The sequence below is a fragment of the Nycticebus coucang genome, chromosome 4 (genome assembly GCF_027406575.1).
Source record: "Nycticebus coucang isolate mNycCou1 chromosome 4, mNycCou1.pri, whole genome shotgun sequence".
NCBI lineage: Eukaryota > Metazoa > Chordata > Mammalia > Primates > Lorisidae > Nycticebus > Nycticebus coucang.
In genome coordinates, this window is record NC_069783.1 from 104,653,998 (window position 1) to 104,674,954 (window position 20,957).

A 20,957-nucleotide genomic window follows, 5' to 3' on the forward strand; every position below is an offset into this window, starting at 1 on the left:
CCAGGCGTAGTAGTAGACACCTATTGTCCCAGCTACTTGGGAGGCTGAGGCAAGAGAATTGCTTAAGCCCAAGAGTTGGAGATTGCTGTGAGCTGTGACGTCACAGCACTCTCCTAAGGGCAACATAGTGAGACTCTGTCTCAAAAAATAAATAAATAAATAAATAGGGAAAGGACAGATGTGTCAATAAATGAGATACCACACAGAAGATATCAAAGTTGACCATTAATTCACATGACATGCAAAAATAAATTTAAAATAAACCATGGACCTAACTGTGAATGGCAAACAAGTAGGCATTTTTATTTTTTATGTATTTATTTTTTGAGACAGAGTCTTACTCAGTTGTCCTGGGTAGAGTGCTATGGTGTCATCACAGCTCACAAACCTCAAACTCTTGGGTTTGAGCAATCTCTTGCATCATACATCAGCCTCCCAAGCAGCTTGGACTACAGACTAGTTTTTCTTTTTCTTTTTTTTTTTTGAGACAGAGTCTCACTCTGTCACCCTGGATAGAGTGCTGTGGTGTCACAACACCTGGCTAGTTTTTCTATTTTTAGTAGAGACGAGGTCTCACTCTTGCTCAGGCTGGTCTGGAACTCCTAAGCTCAAGCAACACCCTCCCCCCACCCCCCAGTTAGCCTCCCAGAGTGTGAGGATTACAGCTGTGAACCACTGCACCTGGCCAAGTAAGGTTTTTATAGAAGAAAACATAGGAAGATATCTTCATCATGGCCTCTTAGTAGGGAAATTTTTCAAACAGGTCAAAGAAATACCAAGAAGGAAAAGACTGGGCAGGTGTGGTGGCTCACTCCTGTAATCCTAGCACTCTGGGAGGCTGATGCCAGCAGATTGCCTGAATTCAGGAATTTGAGACTAGCCTGAGAAAGAGCAAGACTCTGTCTCTAAAAATAGCCAGCCATTGTGGTGGGTGCCTGTAGTCCCAGCTACTTGGGAGGCTGAGTGAAGAGGATAGCTTGATCTCAAAGAGTTTGAGGTTACTGTGAGCTATAATGTCACAGCATTCAACCCCAGGGGAACTGAGACTCTGTCTAAAAAAAAAAAAAAGATTGATAAATCTGACTATACTAAAATTAAATATTTCTGTTCATCAAAAGAGGCTATAAAGGGGAAGAAAAGCCACATGTGAGAGAATATTTTGCAGTACATATAATTAACAGGGGATTTGTATCTAACATAATAACTTCTACAAATCAATGAGAAAAAGAATCCAGTAGATGAATGAGAAAAATCATTTAAGATGCACTTTAAAAATGGGGATATCTAAATATTCAATGAACATATTCATTCATACGAAAAGTTGCTTAACCTCATCAGTAATCTAAAAAATAACAAATTTAAACCACAAGCTACCACTGCACACTTTTCTAATAGGTGAAAATTATGATGCCTAACAGGAACACACTTACTGTGTTTGTAAAAGTCAGTAAAAGCTCTTTAGAAAACATTTTGGTATTACCCAGTAACATGAAAGAGGTATGTTATCCTCTAATCCAACAATTCCAGTCCTTGATATATCCCATCCAGAAAAACCTGTGCCATTATGTACCAGGATACAGGTACAATAACAACATTGTTTGCATTATCTCTAAATTACCAACAAGCTAAGAAACCCTGAACAGTAGACTGGATAAACTGTGGTATCCTTAATCAGCTACTTGGGAGGCTGAGGCAAGAGAATCACCTAAGCCCCGGAGTTGGAGGTTGCTGTGAGCTGTGTGACACCACTTACACGACTCTACCAAGGGCAATAAAGTGAGACTCTGTCTCTACAAACAAAACAAAACAAAACAAAATTGTGGTATACTTAACTTGTATAATGAAACAAACTACTAGAGCAATTTGCAAAATGAAAAAAATCTTTTAAAAATTTTTGAGGAAAGCAAATCACAATATAACAAGTATACTATGAGACCTTTTTATATAAAGATCACAAACATACAAACCTATATGATAGTGAAAGAGAGATGCAAACAGCTGATGAAACTGTAATGAAAACCAAGTAAGTTACCTTACCATAAAAGTAAGGAGATGATTACCTTTGTTGGGGGACTGGGATGGGCACCCAGAAGGTTTTCAGGGATCTGGCAGTGTTCTGTTTACTGACTGCAGTGTTGTCTGTCTTGTAATAATTTGTTAGGCCGTACATTTAGGATTATGTATTATTTTGTCTGTGTGCGATATTTCACAATAAAAAGAATTTTCAAAATAAGATTCTAGAAGAAATGTATAAAAATTGAAAGACCTATATTAAAGTGGTGGAATTAGACTAAATTTTTCCATGTTTTCTGTTTTCCTCACTTTTCTTATATATGCTTTTATTGGTTTTATTTTTTAATTTAAAAAAGGACATTTTTTTCTTTAACTCACACTTACATGACTTTTCCCTGTACATGTTCCACCTCATGACTTCAATGCACATTAGTACCTTCTTTCCAAATCATTCTCTACATCTTCCTACAGGTCCCTGTTACATTTGGAATTATCTACCACAGTCTCCTTAAAGCTTGAGCTGTTTTCATGGCATCTGTCTCCTGTTTCCCCATCAGTCCTCCTAAGCTGCTGCTTCCTAAATGTAGCCATTCTTCCTTTTCTCTCAGTAGGAACACGCTTTAAAGGTCAGTGTACCTCCATTAAACATTTGCTTGAGAATCAACTGATAGAACTTACAGAACTTTTCTTTTTCTTTAGAACTTTTCATAAATACATAGATTTAGGCTCCATAGAGCTTCCATGTCAGAATCTTCACAGGTAGGACATGAGTCACATTTCTTTCTTTCTTTTTTTCTGCAGTTTTTGGCCGGGGCTGGGTTTGAACCCACCACCTCTGGCATATGGGGCTGGTGCCCTACTCCTTTGAGCCACAAGGCCGCCCTGCCATATTTCTTTCTAAAGAGTATCACCAGCAATTCCATTGTCAAGAAAAGGTAAAGAAGATTTTGAGAATATTTCTACTTTTCTATTTATTTACTTATTTTTATTTTTATTTTTTTAAGACAGAGCCTCAAGCTGTCGCCCAGGGTAGAGTGTCGTGGCATTCCAGCTCACAACAACCTCCAACTCCTGGGCTTAAGCGATTCTCTTGCCTCAGCCTCCCAAGTGGCTGAGACTACAGGCACCTGCCACAGTGCCTAGCCATTTCTTGGTTGCAGTTGTCCTTGTTTGGCAGGCCCAGGCTGGATTCGAACACACCAACTCTGGTGTATGTGGCTGGCACCTTAGCCGCTTGAGCCATAGGCACCAAGCCAAGAACACTTCTACTTTTCATTCAATTTTATGGCTTCAATTTTCTTTAATGTAAGATTCCCACATCTACATTTTTTTTTGTTGTTGTTTTTTTAGAGACAGTGTCTCACTTTATGGCCCTCGGTAGAGTGCTGTGGCATCACACAGCTCACAACGACCTCCAACTCCTGGTCTTAAGTGATTCTCTTGCCTCAGCCTCCCGAGCAGCTAGGACTATAGGCACCCGCCACAACGCCCGGCTATTTTTTTGTTGCAGTTCAGCGGGGCCAGGTTTGAACACACCACCCTCAGTATATGGGGCCGGCGCCCTACCCACCGAGCCACAGGCACCGCCCCACATCTACATTTCTGTGTTGTTGTTGTTGTTTTGTTTTTTTTTGTAGAGACAGAGTCTCATTGTACTGCCCTTGGGTAGAGTGCCGTGGCGTCACACGGCTCACAGCAACCTCTAACTCTTGGGCTTAGGCGATTCTCCTGCATTAGCCTCCCGAGTAGCTGGGACTACAGGCGCCCGCCACAACGCCCGGCTATTTTTTGTTACAGTTTGGCCGGGGCTGGGTTTGAACCCGCCACCCTCGGCATATGGGGCCGGCGCCCTACTCACTGAGCCACAGGCGCCGCCCTACATCTACATTTCTAATCTGAATTTTCTTCTAAGATAAATTCTTATAATCTGTTGTACATCTTCACTTGGAAATACTATACTCACAGTTCATCACCTGTTCTCCAAAACTGACCCTTTTCTTGTCTTTTAATGTTTTTATTACTACTATACCTATCTAAATTATCTAGGCCTAAAAGATCAACTAGAAATTCCTTTTCTTGGAGATGCACATGGCTCAGTCCGCAAGGGTGCCGGCCACATACACCTAGGGTGGCGGGTTTGGGCCCAGCCCAGGTCTGCTAAGCAACAATGACAATTGCAATCAAAAAATAGCCGAGTGTTGTTGCCTACAGTCCTAGCTACTTGGGAGGCTGAGGCAAGAGAATCGCCTGAGCCCAGGAATTGAAGGTTGCTGTGAGCTCTGACACTGAGCCATGGCACTCTACCAAGTGCGACATAGTGAGACTCTGTCTCAAAAAACACAGAAACAAACAAACAAAAAGAAATTCCTTTTCTCTCATTGCAAAACTGCTAATTTGAGCATATCTAATACAAGTTATCTATGCATCACTAACAAAAATCCCTTGATAGTTATTACACTTTTGTATGCCCTCTAGACTCTGTAGCACTTAAGAAAAAGTGTGACAAGATTAAAATTTCAGTAAATATTGTTAAGAAAGTATGGGGGCTTGGTGCCCTTAGCTCAGTGGTTAGGGCACCAGCCACATACACTGGGGCTGGCGGGTTCAAACCTGACCTGGCCCTGCTAAACAACAATGACAACTACAACAAAACAATAGCCATGTGTTGTGGTGGATGCCTGTAGTACCAGCTACTTGGGAGTCTGAGGCAAGAGAATCACTTAAGCCCAAGAGTTTGAGGTTGCTGTGAGCTGTGATGCCACAGGACTCTATCAAGAGCAACATAGTGAGACTCTTATCTCAAAAAAAAAAAAAAAAAGGAGGGCGGCACCTGTGGCTCAGTGAGCAGGGCGCTGGCCCCATATACCGAGGGTGGCAGGTTCAAACCCAGCCCTGGCCAAACTGCAACAAAAAAATAGCTGGGCGTTGTGGCGGGCGCCTGTAGTCGCAGCTACTCAGGAGGCTGAGGCAGGAGAATCGCCTAAGCCCAGGAGTTGGATGTTGCTGTAAGCTGTGTGACGCCACGGCACTCTACCGAGGGCAATAAAGTGAAACTCTGTCTCTACAAAAAAAAAAAAAAAAAAAGGAAAATAAAATAAAATATGTGAATCAATGAATAAATCAGTTAATCAAAGAGTAATGAGTTAATCTTTCCAAGATGATTAAATAAGACAGCACTATAAAAAGTGTATATACATTTTATCTAGATAATAGAAACATATGCCAATTTGAAGAAAGGGAAGAAAACAAAAAGAAATGAAATTTAGAGACCAGACAGTGCTAATAATGGAAAGACTTATCTGTAAGAAAGTGGAGTAAGTATGAGAACTGGGTTTGAAGTAGTCCCTTATGGAGTGGGAAAGACTTGATAGTCTTGGGCAGCGCCTGTGGCTCAAGGAGTAGGGTACCGGTCCCATATGCCGGAGGTGGCGGGTTCAAACCTAGCCCTGGCCAAAAACCAAAAAAAAAAAAAAAAGAAATACTTGATAGTCTTCACATATCTGGTATCTTAAAGAAAAAAATTCCAACCAAGATAATTTGGATAATTTAGTTATAACAATAATTTAAAAAATTATCGTTTCTGGCTCGGCGCCTGTAGCTCAAGCTGCTAAGGCGCCAGAAACATACACCAGAGCTGACAGGTTTGCATCCTGGGCCTGCCAAACAACAATGACAACTACAACCAAAAAATGGCTGGGCGTTGTGGCAGGTACCTGTAGTCCCAGCTACTTGGGAGGCTGAGGCAAGAGAATCACTTAAGCCCAGGAGTTGGACATTTTGTGAGCTGTGATGCCACAGCACTCTACCCAGGGGGACAGCTTGAGGCTCTGTCTCAAAAAAAAAAAAAAATTATTGTTTCTTGGCTCGACTCCTGTAGCTCAGCAGCTAGGGTGCCAGCCGTGTACACCAGAGCTGGTGGTTTCGAATCCAGCCCAGGCCTGCCAAACAACGAGAACTATAAGAAAAAATAGCCGGGCGTTGTGGTGGGCACCTGTAGTCTCAGCTTCTTAGGAGGCTGAGGCAAAAGAAGCGCTTAAGCCCAAGAGCTTGGGGTTGCTGTGAACCATGATGCCACAGCACTCCACCAAGGGCAACATAGTAAGACTCTGTCTCCAAAAAAAAAAATTTATTGTTTCTCATTGACTTAATTTGATGGTGTTAAAAGTCTTCTCTAAATGGTTCTGTTGCCCGTTACGAAATTCCCAACATATCCTGTTCCCCACTACTCATTCTTTTAGCAAATGACAGAAGCTAATTCCTATTGAACAACATTACAGTACAATACAGAATGTTAGAGAAAAAGCCTTTTTATTCTGCTTTCTTTGAACACATACTTGATCAAAATTCTTTGTAAAGAACATCTTTCCTACTTTTTGATTTTAACAAATGCAAATTTAGTTCTCAAAAACCTGAAAACAAAACAAAAAAGAAACCAGTTCTGTGAAACGGTACCTCATTTCTGGAAAATAACTTATACCAGCCCTTCTGTTCTAAGAAAATAAAAGTCTAGCACTTCAAAGTTTAAGTTTGAAGAGAATTATCAGATTATGTAAAATTAAATTTGTGAAGGATGTATAGAGTCTCAAACACTGATCACAAATAAACTGCTTTGTTGTGAAAAAAAAAAAAAAAAAAGTCTTCTCTACTGGCTTCTAACTCACCCACCGGAAAACAGATCTCTTCTTACATCCTCTTGCTCCAGCCAAGGTTCTTTCCCTTGCTCCAATAAGGAAACCACGTCTGGCTTAGAAATGGAAAGACCTGCTTGCAGAAAATGAAATAAATTCAAAATTAGTCTTTGAATCCTCAGAAAAGAAGGGCCATGAAAAGAAAGGTCAGATATAAGTATTAGAAATTTCTGAATATTAGGTGCAGTTACAAGCTCAATCTTTTCAACTAATTTTTTTTTTTTTTTTGAGACAGTCTCACTTTGTCACCCTCAGTAGAGTACCATGGCATCACAGCTCACAGGAACCTCCAACTCTTGGGTTTAAGAGATTCTCTTGCCTCAGCCTCCCAAGTAGCTGGGACTACAGGCGCCTGCCACAATGCCTGGCTATTTTGTTGTTGTAGTTGTCATTGTTGTTTGGAAGGCCCGGGCTGGGTTTGAACCTGTCACCTCTGGTGTATGTGGCTGGCGCCCTAGCTGCTGACCTACAGGCTTTGTTGTTGTTGTTGCAGTTGTCATTGCTGTTTTAGCTGGCTGGGGCTGGGTTCACCCACCACCTTGGTATATGGGGCTGGCACCCTACCCACTGAGCCACAAGTACCACCCTAAAACTAATTTTTTTGAAATTCCCTATCTCCCAGCCAGATAATAAAGATTTACAATAGCCATTCTTTTTTATTTTTTTCAAGGAAAAATACCTTTCATGTTTAAAGACATGATTGTTTACAATTGCTATCAATCACATAAATGATTGCTATCAACGCATACTTTTCTTTTTTACTGTTATTTCACATTTTTTGCATAGATATGTAGAATCCTCAATGATCCATGCCAAGGGCAACACAACTTCAGCTGTATAAACACACCTCCTAGCCACTGGCTCACTGAACAATCTGCATTGATTTCTAAAGTTCATTGTTGGAAACCTATCCTAATTCTCTAATTCTCTACTCCCACAGGTCTTGCATGCCTCCTCCTGTTTCTTCCAGGTTGCTTCTCTCTAATCACAATGTCCTAGTGCAGGGATGTCCTCTTTCCCAGACTCCCCTAACAAACAAAAGTGTCCTCTCAGCACTTCTAACACCCCAACAACCCTATGATGCAGATATAGCCACCACTGCTCAAGGATGATAGTGACCAATGCAAAGGTTAAGTATTTCCATTTTCTACCCAGAAGAGAATATATTATATAAATACAATCTTTAAATGTATATAGATTACAATGAAGTTTATGCTGAAAGAGTTGTAACAAACGTAAGGTGGGGGAAAAATACAAATGCAATGTAAATTAGTTTGACGATTTGTTGGGTAACAGCCATAGGAACACCGAGATAAAGCTCATGTGGGGTGAAAAGAAGGGGTCAGAATAATAGAGGAAGGCTTCACAGTGGGAGTAAGACCCTGGAAGACATGTACTATTTGGGTGGGTGAAGAAGGTATTCCAGATGTGGGCAGCAGCTTGAACAAAGGCCCAGAGGTAGGAATGAGCACAGCATGTGGAAAGGCGAGTGAAGGCACAGCCACAGCTGGAGCAGAGCATGACCCCTGGAGAGGAATAGGAGATAAGGCCAGAGAGGGGCACTGGGGATCGACCACAGGGGGCCCAAGAATCTTGATGGGCTTCTTCTCCATAGGATGTAATTTCTGATGCTGAACAAAACTTCCATACCATTTGAAGGCTTTCCCACACACCTTACATTCATAAGGCTTCTCCCCAGTGTGAACTCTCTGGTGCTGTATGGAGGCTGTTTTCTGAGTGAAGGCTTTGCCACACTCCTTACATTGGAGTAAGGACAATAAAAAGGGACCTACAACCAAAAGCCTTCCAGCATTCCTTACATTTATAGAGTTTCTCCCCTGTGTGCAATCTCTGATGCTGAAGGTATGCTGCACTCCTACGGAAAGCCTTTCCACACTCCTTACATTCGTAGGGCTTCTCTCCGGTGTGGATCCTCTGATGTTGAGTTAAGGCTGTGTTGGAACTCAAACCTTTGCCACACTCCTTACATTCATAGGGCCCTTCTCCAATGTGGTTTTTCTCATGTACAATACAGTCATAGCTGGACTTAAAAGCTTTGCCACATTCCTTACATTTAAAGGGCCTTTCTCCAGTATGACTCATCTGATGCCGGATAAGTTTTGAGTTATATCTGAAGATTTTCCCACAGTCTTTACATTCATAGAACTTCATTCCACCTCGAAGTATCAGATTTGGATTTAGACTAAAAGTCTGCCACACTGCCTTGCTTTTAAAATCAAAGTACTGAGAACTGTTTCTGCAAAGTCCTCCTACTGGCGCTCTGTGCAACTCTATTTCTTCAGAAGCCTCCTGCTTTACAATTGGCTCTTCATTTATGATCCAGGACTCACCATCTGCAATGATGCCTTTCAGAACCTCTGTGTCCCAGGGATCTGGGCCCCATGGTGCTTCCCCTTTCTCAAGCTGGGAGATTAGAATGGGTTTGAGAAATGGAAATCCTACCAGGGAAGCTACATTCGCATAATTCTCCAGCATCGCCTCCCTGTACAGGGCCCTCTGCACAGAGTCCAGACTTGCCCACTGATTCTGGGTGAAGTACACAGCCACATCCTCGAAGGCCACTGACTCCTGAGGCCAAGTTGTTTGGAGCATGGCTGATGTCCCCTGCCTTCAAGCACTGTCTTCTGGGTTTGGAAAAGCAGGATCCGGCCGCAGGAGGTTGTCAGGACAAGTTCTTTAGGGCAGAAAAGATGATCGCGCTGCCGTAGTAAGCAGGTGGGCCTGGGTGCTAGAAGGCCACGCAGCCACCTCGGGCGGCTTCGGCGAGGCCCAGATACCCAAGCTCCGAGCAAGGGACAGGCGGGCCGCCATTAGGACCAAGTTCAGGGGCAGGGATGTGACAAGCCACCAGTCTCTGGCAGCGAGGAGCCCGGCAACCTACAATAGCCATTCTAAAGATCAAATTCTGACTTGAAGGAGATGAGGAAGAATACTTACCCAGTGAAACCAGATGGCCATAGTTCTCCAACATTACACATCTGTACAAATCTCTCTGAGCAGGCTGAAGCCATTTCCATTCCTCCTGGGAAAAGTCTATGGCTACATCTCTGAAAGTCACTGACCCCTGAAATGACAAACAGATATCTGCACAACTAGCATCCAGGCCCCCAAAGGCTTATCAAGGAGTAAAATCAGTCTCACTGTGGAGGAAAGGGCAATGTTTAGCAGTAGTGACAATGGGAGTTTTCAGAATTATGAGTAATTACTATATAACTAAGAGCCTAGCTTTTCTGTTTTGCTGTACAAACTGGAGAAAAGGAGAAAAAATATAAATGATTTTTTTCTGAGACAATTTACGATCTTGTTTGTGATAAAGGATTATATGTGTGCATAACATGGATTTTCTGCTTTGGTTATAAAAATTCTTAAGATCTGGCTCGCTGCCCATAGCACAGTGGCTACGGTACTGATCATATGCTCCAAGGCTGGGAGGTTCAAACCCGGCCCGGGCCAGCTAAACAACAATGACAACCTCAACAAAAAAATAGATGGGCTATGTGGCAGGCACTTGTAGTCCCACCTCCTTGGGAGTCTGAGGCAAGAGAATTGCTTAAGCCCAAGAGTTGGAGGCTGCTGTGAGCTATGACACAGAGTACATAGAGTACAGCACTCTACAAAGGGTCACAAAGTGAGACTCTGGCTCAAAGAAAAAAAAATCTTAAGATCTTACTTCATGAATAACAATGATTATTCCTTTATGTTTAATAAGCAATCTATATTTTCTTTAATAGCAGTCTATTTTAATATGATTTGTTTAAAAATTCTTCAGGGTAATAACTTGCTGATCAAACAGGGCATGCAATCTCAAGTTTTTCAGTCATTCCCTACCCTGAAGAAACAGCTGTAAAACTTAGTGGTAACTTTAGCAATGTCACAGAGCAAAAGAGATAAACTATAAAATACATGGATCTCCCAAGAAAGGAATGCAACCTAAAGCTTTTTCTCTCAGGACTAGGGAAAATAATAAATAACCCCTTGCTTTGCACCACTTGAGTGATTGACATAACTTATAAAGCATGAATGGAAATTTAAAAGATCCCAAACTAGCTGGGCATGGTGGCTCATGCCTGTAATCCCAGCACTCTGGGAGGCTGAGGCAAGTGGATCACTTGAGCTCAGGAGTTTGAGAACAGCCTGAGCAAGAGCAAAATGCCATCTCTACAAAAATAGAAAAATTAGCCAGGAAGTAGAAGCAGGTGCCTATAGTCCCAGCTATTCCAGAGGTTGAGGCAACAGGATCACCTGAACCCAGGAGTTTGAGGTTGCTGTGAGTTGTGACACCATGGCACTCTACCTAGGGCAACAGAGCCAGATTCTGTCTCAAAAAAAAAAAAAAAAAAAACCTAACAGCAAACCCATATGTATGGCAAAGTTATATTTTACAGTTTTCAAATTTAAAAAATAAGCAGTAGGGCGGTGCCTGTGGATCAGTGAGTAGGGTGCTGGCCCCATATACCAAGGCTGGTGGGTTCAAACCCAGCCCCGGCCAAACTGCAACAAAAAATAGCCAGGTGTTGTCGCAGGCACCTATGGTCCCAGCTACTGGGGAGGCTGAGGCAGGAGGATCCCCAAGCCCAGGAGCTGAAGGTTGCTGTGAGCTGTGATGCCACAGCACTCTACTGAGGGTGACGAAGTTAGACTCTGTCTCTACAAAAAAATAAAAAATAAGCAGTAAAACACTGTTGACTAATAAAGGAAGCTCTTTCCTACAGTAAACAATAAGATCTGCAGCAGAGATGGAAATCAAATTTCTCAAGAAAACTCGGCCTCTGAATTTGGAGACGAGTATAAAAAAGGTTGGACAAAGAAGTAGAACAAATAGAACTTGCATCCTCATTTATAAGTGAAATATGTTTGTAAATTCCACTTTATAATAATATATTTTCTCCAATTTTAATATCAGGTGTATCCAGATTAAGTAGAATGATTTTGAAGTATTTCTTCTTTTTCTATTGTCTATAAAATTTGGCATGATCTTTTTTTGAAATTATTTTTTACTTTTATTTATAAATATTAGTTGTCTATTTTTTGAGACTTTGGGGAAAAAAATAAGAAGTTAATTGATGTCACCTTCCAAGACTTAGCCAGAATCAAGTGGAAATGTTGAACAGGCCCATATCAAGTTCGGAAATAGCATCAACCATACAAAACCTCCCTAAAAAGAAAAGCCCGGGACCAGATGGTTTCACATCAGAATTCTACTAAACCTTTAAAGAGGAATTACTCTTTATTACTCTATATTACTCAACCTGTTCCAAGAGGTAGAAAAAGAAGGAAGACTACCCAACACGTTCTATGAAGCAAACATCACCCTTATCCCCAAACCAGAAAAAGACTCAACAAGAAAAGAAAATTATAGACCAATATCACTAATGAATATAGATGCAAAAATATTCAACAAGATCCTAACAAACAGAATCCAGCAACACATCAAACAAATTATACATCATGACAAAGTCAGTTTTATCCCAGGGTCTCAAGGCTGGTTCAATAAACGTAAATCTATAAATGTAATTCAGCACATAAACAAATTAAAAAACAAAGACCATATGATTCTCTCAATCGATGCAGAAAAAGCTTTTGATAATATCCAGCATCCCTTCATGATCAGAACACTCAAGAAAATTGGTCTAGAAGGGACTTTTCTTAAACTGATAGAGACCATCTACAGCAAACCCACAGCCAATATCATATTGAATGGAGTTAAATTGGAATCATTTCTACTCAGATCAGGAACCAGACAAGGCTGCCCATTGTCTCCATTGCTTTCTAACATTGTAATGGAAGTTTTAGCCACCGCAATTAGGGAAGAAAAGGCTATCAAGGGTATCCATATAGGGTCAGAAGAGATCAAACTTTTGCTCTTCACAGATGATATGATTGTATATCTGGAAAACACTAGGGACTCTACTACAAAACTCTTAGAAGTGATCAAGGAATATAGCAGTGTCTCAGGTTACAAAATCAACATTCATAAATTGGTAGCCTTTATATATACCAACAATAGTCAAGTTGAAAAAACAGTTAAGGACTCTATCCCATTCACAGTAGTGCCAAAGAAGATGAAATATTTGGGAGTTTATCTAACAAAGGACGTGAAAGATCTCTATAAAGAGAACTATGAAACTCTAAGAAAAGAAATAGCTGAAAATGTTAACAAATGGAAAAACATACCATGCTCCTGGCTGGGAAGAATCAACATTGTTAAAATGCCCATACTACCCAAAGCAATATATAATTTCAACATAATCCCTAGTAAAGCTCCACTGTCATACTTTAAAGATCTTGAAAAAACAATATTTCGTTTTATATGGAATCAGATAAAAACTTTGAATAGCCAAGACATTACTCAGAAATAAAAACAAAGCAGGAGGAATTATGCTACCAAACCTCAGACTATAGTACAAATCGATAGTGATCAAAACAGCATGGTATTGGCACAAAAACAGAGAAGTAGATGTCTGGAACAAAATAGAGAACCAAGAGATGAATCCAGTTACTTACCATTATTTAATCTTTGACAAGCCAATTAAAAACATTCAGTGGGGGGTGGCACCTGTGGCTCAGTTGGTAGGGTGCCGGCCCCATATACTGAGGGTGGCAGGTTCAATCCCAGCCCCGGCCAAACTGCAACAAAAAAATGGCCGGGTGTTGTGGCGGGCGCCTGTAGTCCCAGCTACTTGGGAGGCTGAGGCAAGAGAATCGCTTAAGCCCAGGAGGTGGAGGTTGCTGTGAGCTGTGTGATGCCACGGCACTTTACCTAGGGCCATAAAGTGAAACTCTGTCTCTACAAAAAAAAAAACATTCAGGGGGGGAAAGATTCTCTATTTAACAAATGGTGCTGGGTGTACTGGCTGGCAACCTGCAGAAGACTGAAATTGGACCCACACCTTTCACCATTAACTAAGATAGACTCTCACTGGATTAAAGATTTAAACTTAAGACATGAAACTATAAAAATACTAGAGGAGAGTGCAGGGAAAACCCTTGAAGAAATCGGTCTGGGGCGAGTATTTTATGAGGAGGACCCCCCGGGCAATTGAAGCAGCTTCAAAAATACACTACTGGGACTTAATCAAACTAAAAAGCTTCTGCACAGCCAAGAACACAGTAAGTAAAGCAAACAAACAGCCCTCAGAATGGGAAAAGATATTTGCAGGTTATGTCTCCGACAAAGGTTTAATAACCAGAATTCACAGAGAACTCAAACGCATTAGCAAGAAAAGAACAAGGGATCCCATCGCAGGCTGGGCAAGGGATTTGAAGACAAACTTCTCTGAAGAAGACAGGCGCACGGCCTTCAGACATATGAAAAAATGCTCATCATCTTTAATCATCAGAGAAATGCAAATCAAAACTACTTTGAGATATCATCTAACTCCAGTGAGACTAGCCTATATCACAAAATCCCAAGACCAGAGATGTTGGTGTAGATGTGGAGAAAAGGGAACACTTTTGCACTGCTGGTGGGAATGCAAATTAATACATTCCTTTTGGAAAGAGATATGGAGAACACTTAGAGATCTAAAAATAGATCTGCCATTCAATCCTGTAATTCCTCTACTAGGCATATACCCAGAAGACCAAAAAGCACAACATAACAAAGATATTTGTACCAGAATGTTTATTGCAGCCCAATTCATAATTGCTAAGTCATGGAAAAAGCCCAAGTGCCCATCGATCCACGAATGGATCAATAAATTGTGGTATATGTACACCATGGAATATTATGCAGCCTTAAAGAAAGATGGAGACTTTACCTCTTTCATGTTTACATGGATGGAGCTGGAACATATTCTTCTTAGTAAAGTATCTCAAGAATGGAAGAAAAAGTACCCAATGTACTCAGCCCTACTATGCAACTAATTCAGGGCTTTCACATGAAAGCCATAACCCAGTTATAACCTACGAATAGGGGGAAGGGGGAAAGGGAGGGGAGGTAGGTAGAGGGAGGGGGATTGGTGGGATTACACCAGTGGTGCATCTTACAAGGGTATATGTGAAACTTGGTAAATGTGGAATGTAAGTATCTTGGCACAGTAACTGAGAGAATCCCAGGAGGGTATGTTAACCAGTGTGATGAAAGTGTGTCAAACGGTCTGTGAAGCTACTGTATGATGCCCCATGATCATATCAATGTACACAGCTATGATTTAATAAAAAAAAAAGTTAACTGATGACTCCATACTGAACCTCAGGTCAAAGCATTCTATAATAGACATACTCTTATCTGACAATGTAAATGTTACTTTCTTTGCATTATTATTATTATTATTATTGCTTAATATTTTGATGCAGCAATCGTCTGATTTCTTTTCTGAATGTATTTATTGTCGTTCGTTCTTTACAAGGTTTTTGTTTCTAGTCTTTATCTTAAACATTGTTATTGTTATTAAATTTTAAGCCTTTTTAATTCTGTGAAGGCAAAAGTGGAAACCTAATAAACACATGTATATGTAAAAAAATAATAAAAATAATTTACATTTAAAAAAAAGAAGTAGAACTAAAAATTAGGGACTCGTTTGGAATGATCGCCCTTGTTTGTTTTCCCTACCTCTTTGAAGCACAATTACCAGCCACACATTTAGCCCTAGCTAGAGTAAAAATAATCAGTGTTCCTTGCTAAAGGAATTTAACGTGATGTCTGAAAAGTGAGTTCTGTGTTTTGCTCACTGCTGACTCTCCTAGACATAGGATGCTCATGTGTAAGGATCACTTAGAGAAACTGCAAAAGTACAGACTACTGGACCACAGCCTCAAACTTTCTGATTCAGAAGGTCTGAGGTAGGGGTCAGGAATCTTCATTTCTTTTTTTTTTTTTTTGTAGAGACAGAGTCTCACTGTACCGCCCTCCGGTAGAGTGCTGTGGCCTCACACAGCTCACAGCAACCTCTAGCTCTTGGGCTTAGGCGATTCTCCTGCATCAGCCTCCAGCAGCTGGGACTACAGGCACCCGCCACAACGCCCGGCTATTTTTCTGTTGCAGTTTGGCCGGGGCTGGGTCCGAACCCACCACCCTCGGCATATGGGGCCAGCGCCCTACTCAGTGAGCCACAGGCGCCGCCCCATTTCTTTTCTTTAAGACAAGGGTGAAACAAAGTTTATTGAGGAAGAGAAAGGTAGCTTACAGAGTAAGAAAGCTTAGAAAGTAGGATACATTCACCATAGACAGAGAACAAGCCTTCATTCCCAGGGCAAGTAGGCAGAGGCTTAAAAATCTTCGTTTCTAATAAATTTTCAAGTAATGCTACTACTGCTGGTCCATGAATCACACTGTGATGGCTGTGCCTGAGGGCTGTGCCTGTATCTCAGTGGGTAAGGCACCAGCCACATACACTGGGGCTGGCGGGTTTGAACCCAGCCTGGGTCCACCAAACAACAATGACAACTGCAACCATAGCCAGGTGCTGTGGCAGCCAGGTGCCTGTAGTCCCAGGTACTTGGGAGTCTGAGGCAAGAGAATAGCTTGAGCCCAAGAGTTTGAGGTTGCTGTGAGCTGTGATAGCACAGCACTCCACCAAGAGCAATAACTTGAGACTTTGTCTCAAAAAGAAAGAAAAAGAAAATAAATATTGAGTAAAAACAAAAAAAGGTTGAATAAATGAATGAAGGGCTGGTTCACCACCTGTAGCTCAGCGGCTAGGGCTCCAGCCACATACAGCGGAGCTGGCGGGTTCGAATCCAGCCGGAATCCCGCCAAACAATATTGACAACTACAACCAAAAAGAAAAATAGCCCGACCTTGTGGCGGGTACCTGTATTCCCAGCTGCTTGGGAGGCTGATGAAAGGGAATCACTTAAGCCCACAAGTTTGAGGTTGCTGTGAGCTGTGACACCACGGCACTCTACCCAGGGCGACAGCTTGAGACTCTGCCTCAAAAAAAAAAAGAAAAAAGAAGAAGAATGAAGGGCAGCTAGAGTGAGCAATATAAAGCAAAACGCTCCTCATTCTAATGTTAGGGAAAAGATGTGGCGATGTAACAGCTGTCACCCTCTCTAACTGTAAAATGCGCCTGCCAAGTCAGAAACCCCACTTCCTGTCAACTCTGTCTTCTTAAGCACAAGCACCTGAAGACGAAGAATAGGACAGTTTCAAGAGAAATCAAGTCTATATCCATGAGTCCTGAAAAGTAAGGCCGGCTTCCTTAAGAAAGAGGAAACATCAGCTTACCTGAGACATGGCTCATAGAAGGGACCGCAGAGGGCAGGAAAGTGGAAAACGGCAGACCTGACGGAGAGAAATGAGTCCTGAGTGAACAGAAGCCCGAGTCCTCTCCAGCTGGAGGCTCCCGAGTCGCCACAAACACAGGGAACCTGGAGTGCCCGGGACGCCCAGAGGCCGTTCCTTTCCTGCCAGAACCTTGGGTCAGGGGACCGTAACACCGACCTGCATTCCCAGCACCATCTCACTTAACCATGGCCACCGGACGGCACGTTTCCTCGGTGCTTTTTGCCAAGTGTTTCCAGGCTCCGGCCGCGATCACAGCCCCTGACCATCCGGCCGAGCTCCGGTGACACTAGGCAGGCGCCTTTTACCTGCCTCCGGTCCAACGCACCTAGACCCTCGGCTCCGCCCCCGAGGACCGTGCAGCGAGGGTGCCCGGAACTGCGCCTGCCAGCCCCTCAGAGACCCAACCCAACAGGCCGGTGGCCTCAAAGAACTACACTTCCCAGAGGTGACCGCGGCCTCCGTGAGGGAGGCACTCCCGAGTGCTCCGCGGCCACGCCGCCGCGCCAAGAGACGCGGAGTGTGACCGCCGACAACTACACTTCCCAGAAGCCGCGCGGCCTCCGTGCCGGGGAGGGGCGAGGGAGAAAGTTTCCCGCCCTACTATGACTCCCAAGCAATGCAGAAGTCGTTTTCAGGCAACTAGGCTTCCCAAAGCCGACCGCGCCATGCGCCTGGGCCTAAAGCTGCCGCTATCAAACTACACTTCTCAGAACCGACTAGGAGTCAGCGCTTGCATCTAAAATCTTTGGCTGCAGGTGTCTATAATAACCAGAATCCTTACGATCGCTCCCCACAGCGCATCGGGACAGTGGCCCGAGTTGAATATATTTCTGTGTGTGGTAGCCCAGACGCTACTCGGCTTGGAGACAGGGAAAGGCCCCTTATTCCGGTGAACGCAGCGCGAGGGCAGCCCCGGATTTTCCATAAGCGCAAGTTTGGTCCACCACCGCAAACGCTGGAAAGAGGAGTCCAAACAACAAGGACCTCACTTCCTCCCAGCGTGGTGCGGAGCCCTGTCCTGGGCACATGAGGAAGGAAGTCTGGGGCAGAAAGCCAGACACATCCCTATCCTCAAAGACAATGAATTTGTTTTGAAACACATTAAGAGTGATTGTATATGTGTTTAACCTTTACTACTAAGGTAACCGACTCCAAAAGCAAAAAAAAAATTATGATTTTTATAGTTCTCTTATGTTTCAAGTTCCCAGACTAATTAAGTTTGCTGACAAAGAGTTTGTAACTTTCTGTGGCACTAATGCATTCCCTTCTGAGTTTCTTTCCCAGGAATGACAGAACCTCCTTGCAGCCACGAGATAATTATAGAGCCTCACACTACCTATTTGTCCAGGAAAAGACAAGTGGTACCCAACCCAAGATGGTGCCCAAGGACCCACTGACCTGCACACAAGGCTTAAACAAATGACCAGTATTAACCCCTCTCCCATTATGATACTAAAATCCCTGCCCTGGAGGGATTGATCCACCATTTTTTCTTCATGGGACATATGTACTAGCATGATTCCTCACTGTATTTGCATGCCCTGTATTCCAGCCCAAACATATTCACTCCCCTCGTACATTATTCATTTTCATCTCCATAAAATCCCCTTGACCCTGTTGTTCTGGGAGTCGGATCCGAGGCAGTCTGTGCCCCTCCTGGCAGATGCATCTCTCCTGCACGAAATCCTTTCTTCCTTTTCAATCCTAGTTGTCTCATTAATTGTCTTTCTGTGCAGGAGCAACATGAGCCCCCCTGCCCACTGTGGGTTCATCAACACTTATATTGTCCAAATTATGATTTCTAACCTGAAATCTTGTCATGACTTCACTATCTCCATGTCCCCAAATCTTTTCTTTATACAGAAGTCAGCCTGATTTGTATAAGAAATTCCAATCATATTCCTCTGCTTTACATAATTTCATGGCTTTTAACTGCACTTAAGTAAAAGCAAAAGTCCTTAATATAGTCCACTGCATATTCTTACCTTGTCTTTTCAAGCTTTTCTTACATGACTTTCCTCCTTTCTGGTTGTCTGAGGACTTGAGCATGTTAATTTGTTCTGCCTTAAAAGTTGTCTTTCCCCGGGGCAGTGCCTGTGGCTCAAAGGGGTAGGGCGCTGATCCCATATGCTGGAGGTGGCAGGTTCAAACCCAGCCCCAGCCAAAAACTGCAAAAAAAAAAAAAGTTGTTTTTCCCTTCACACCATAACTTCATTAGTTCATTTCAACTCATCCTTCATATTTAAGCTCAAGCAGGTTACTCAGAGAAATGTTCTTTGATGCTATTGTAATCTGTGAGTAAGGTCCCAATCATTACATTTGTACTCATTAGCATTTACATAATGTGTGGTTATGTTTATAATTACATATATTTTTGTGGTTATGTTTTTAGTAATTGTCTACATTACTAGACTATAAACACTGTGAATCTAGATGTCTATTTTGGTCATCATTATTCTCATAATAACAGTGATACTACTTAGTACAGGATGAGCATTCAATGATTATTGAGTGAATGAATGAATGACAGATATTACCAAATTTTATTTTGACATATGGTTAGATAAAATATCTTAATTTACTTTTTATGAAAATATAAATTTTATTTATTGATTAGTTCTTAATCATCTTCTGTGAAATAACTGTTCATAGCCCTTGCCTATTTTTTGTTTAAGATCCCTGTATTATTCATTTGTAAGAATTCTCCTTGTGTAGTGAGATTTTATGCCTTTCATATATGTTGCAGATACAGCATATGCTTACAAGTCATTTCTTAAACTGTCCCTTGTATTTGGGTGTGTCTGAATGCTACAATTAAATTTTTATGCTTTCAAATCTATCCATGAAGGGAATTGTGTCTTTAATTAGCTTCTCAACTTGACTATTACTGGCATATACAAAGGCTACTGATATGTGGATATTAGTTTTATGCCCTGAGACTTTACTATATTTCTTGGTAACATCCAGAAAGAAGTCATATGGTTGAGTCTCTTGGGTTTGTTAAATATAAGATCATATCATTGTCAAATAGCAAGAGTTTGACTTATTCTGCTCCTGGCATAGGTGGAATAGGCATAGGTGGCACATTTCTAAAACTGGTGGAAGTCATCTACAACCCACAGATAATATCATACTGAATGGAGTAAAACTAAGCTTTTCCACTTAGAACTGGAACCAAAGATGTCCTCTGTTGTCACTACTAGTCAACATACTGCTGGAAGTTATAGCCAGTGCAATCAGACAAGAGAAGGTTATTGAAGGCTTGTCAAATGCTTTTTTTGCATCTATTGAGAGAATCATTTGGTCTTTGTTTTTGCTTCCATTGATATGGTAAATTACATTGATGGATTTGCATATGTTAAAGCAGCCTTGAATTCCTGGGATGAAGCCTACTTGATCGTGATGTATAATTTTTTTAATGTGTAGCTGTAACCTAGTTGCTATGATTTTATTGAGTATTTTGCTTCTATATTCATTGGTGAAATTGGTCTGTAGTTCTCCTTTTTGGTTGGTTCTTTTCCTGGTTTTGGTACCAGGGTGTTGTTTGCTTCATAGAACATGTTGGGGAAGATTCCTTCCTTCTCAATGTTTTAGAAAAGGTTCTACAGTATAGGTACAAGCTCTTCTTTGAAGGTTTCATAAAATTCATGTGAAGCCATCTGGTACAGGGCTGTTGTTGTTGGAAGATTTTTTTATTGTTTCTTCAATCTCAGTGCTTGATATTGGTCTATTCAAGAGATCTATCTCTTCTTGGTTAAGTCTAGGGAGATGGTGTGATTCCAAGTATTAGTCCATTTCCTCCACATTGTCAAATTTCTGTGTATAGAGTTTCTTATAGTAGAAATAATCCCTTGGATCTCTGTGGTAACTGTTTCTATTTTCCCTTTTTCATTTCTGATTGAGGTTATTAGAGATATTACTTTTCTGTTTCCAGTTAATCCCACAAAAGATTTATTGATTTTATTTATCTTTTTCTTTTTTTTTTTGAGACAGAGTCTCACTAT

General features: G+C 41.8%; 2 protein-coding genes and 1 pseudogene across 4 annotated transcripts in view; all 3 read right to left on the reverse strand.

Moving 5' to 3' along the window:
* Window positions 1-9,672, reverse strand: part of ZNF10 (zinc finger protein 10) — a 92,821-nt gene extending 83,149 nt beyond the window's left edge. The window contains exons 1-2 of the mRNA XM_053587581.1: window positions 9,660-9,672; window positions 6,679-6,774 (exon numbers count right to left, since the gene is read on the reverse strand). The gene's annotated coding sequence lies outside the window, so the exon portion shown is untranslated. The remainder of the gene's footprint in view (window positions 1-6,678; window positions 6,775-9,659) is intronic.
* ZNF140 (zinc finger protein 140) overlaps window positions 1-17,356 on the reverse strand; it is a 36,596-nt gene extending 19,240 nt beyond the window's left edge. Inside the window, exons 1-3 of one of the 3 annotated variants that reach the window (XM_053587589.1) lie at window positions 16,894-17,356; window positions 9,660-9,786; window positions 6,679-6,774 (exon numbers count right to left, since the gene is read on the reverse strand). In XM_053587589.1, coding sequence (XP_053443564.1) covers window positions 6,679-6,774; window positions 9,660-9,786; window positions 16,894-16,902 — 232 coding nt within the window. In that variant the 5' untranslated portion in view covers window positions 16,903-17,356. Of the gene's footprint in view, window positions 1-6,678; window positions 6,778-9,659; window positions 10,713-16,893 lie in introns of those variants that run through there. The other 2 variants (XM_053587588.1, XM_053587590.1) reach the window with 2 other exon arrangements.
* Window positions 8,001-9,589, reverse strand: LOC128583381 (zinc finger protein 621-like; annotated as a pseudogene).
* Window positions 17,357-20,957: the final 3,601 nt, after the last annotated feature.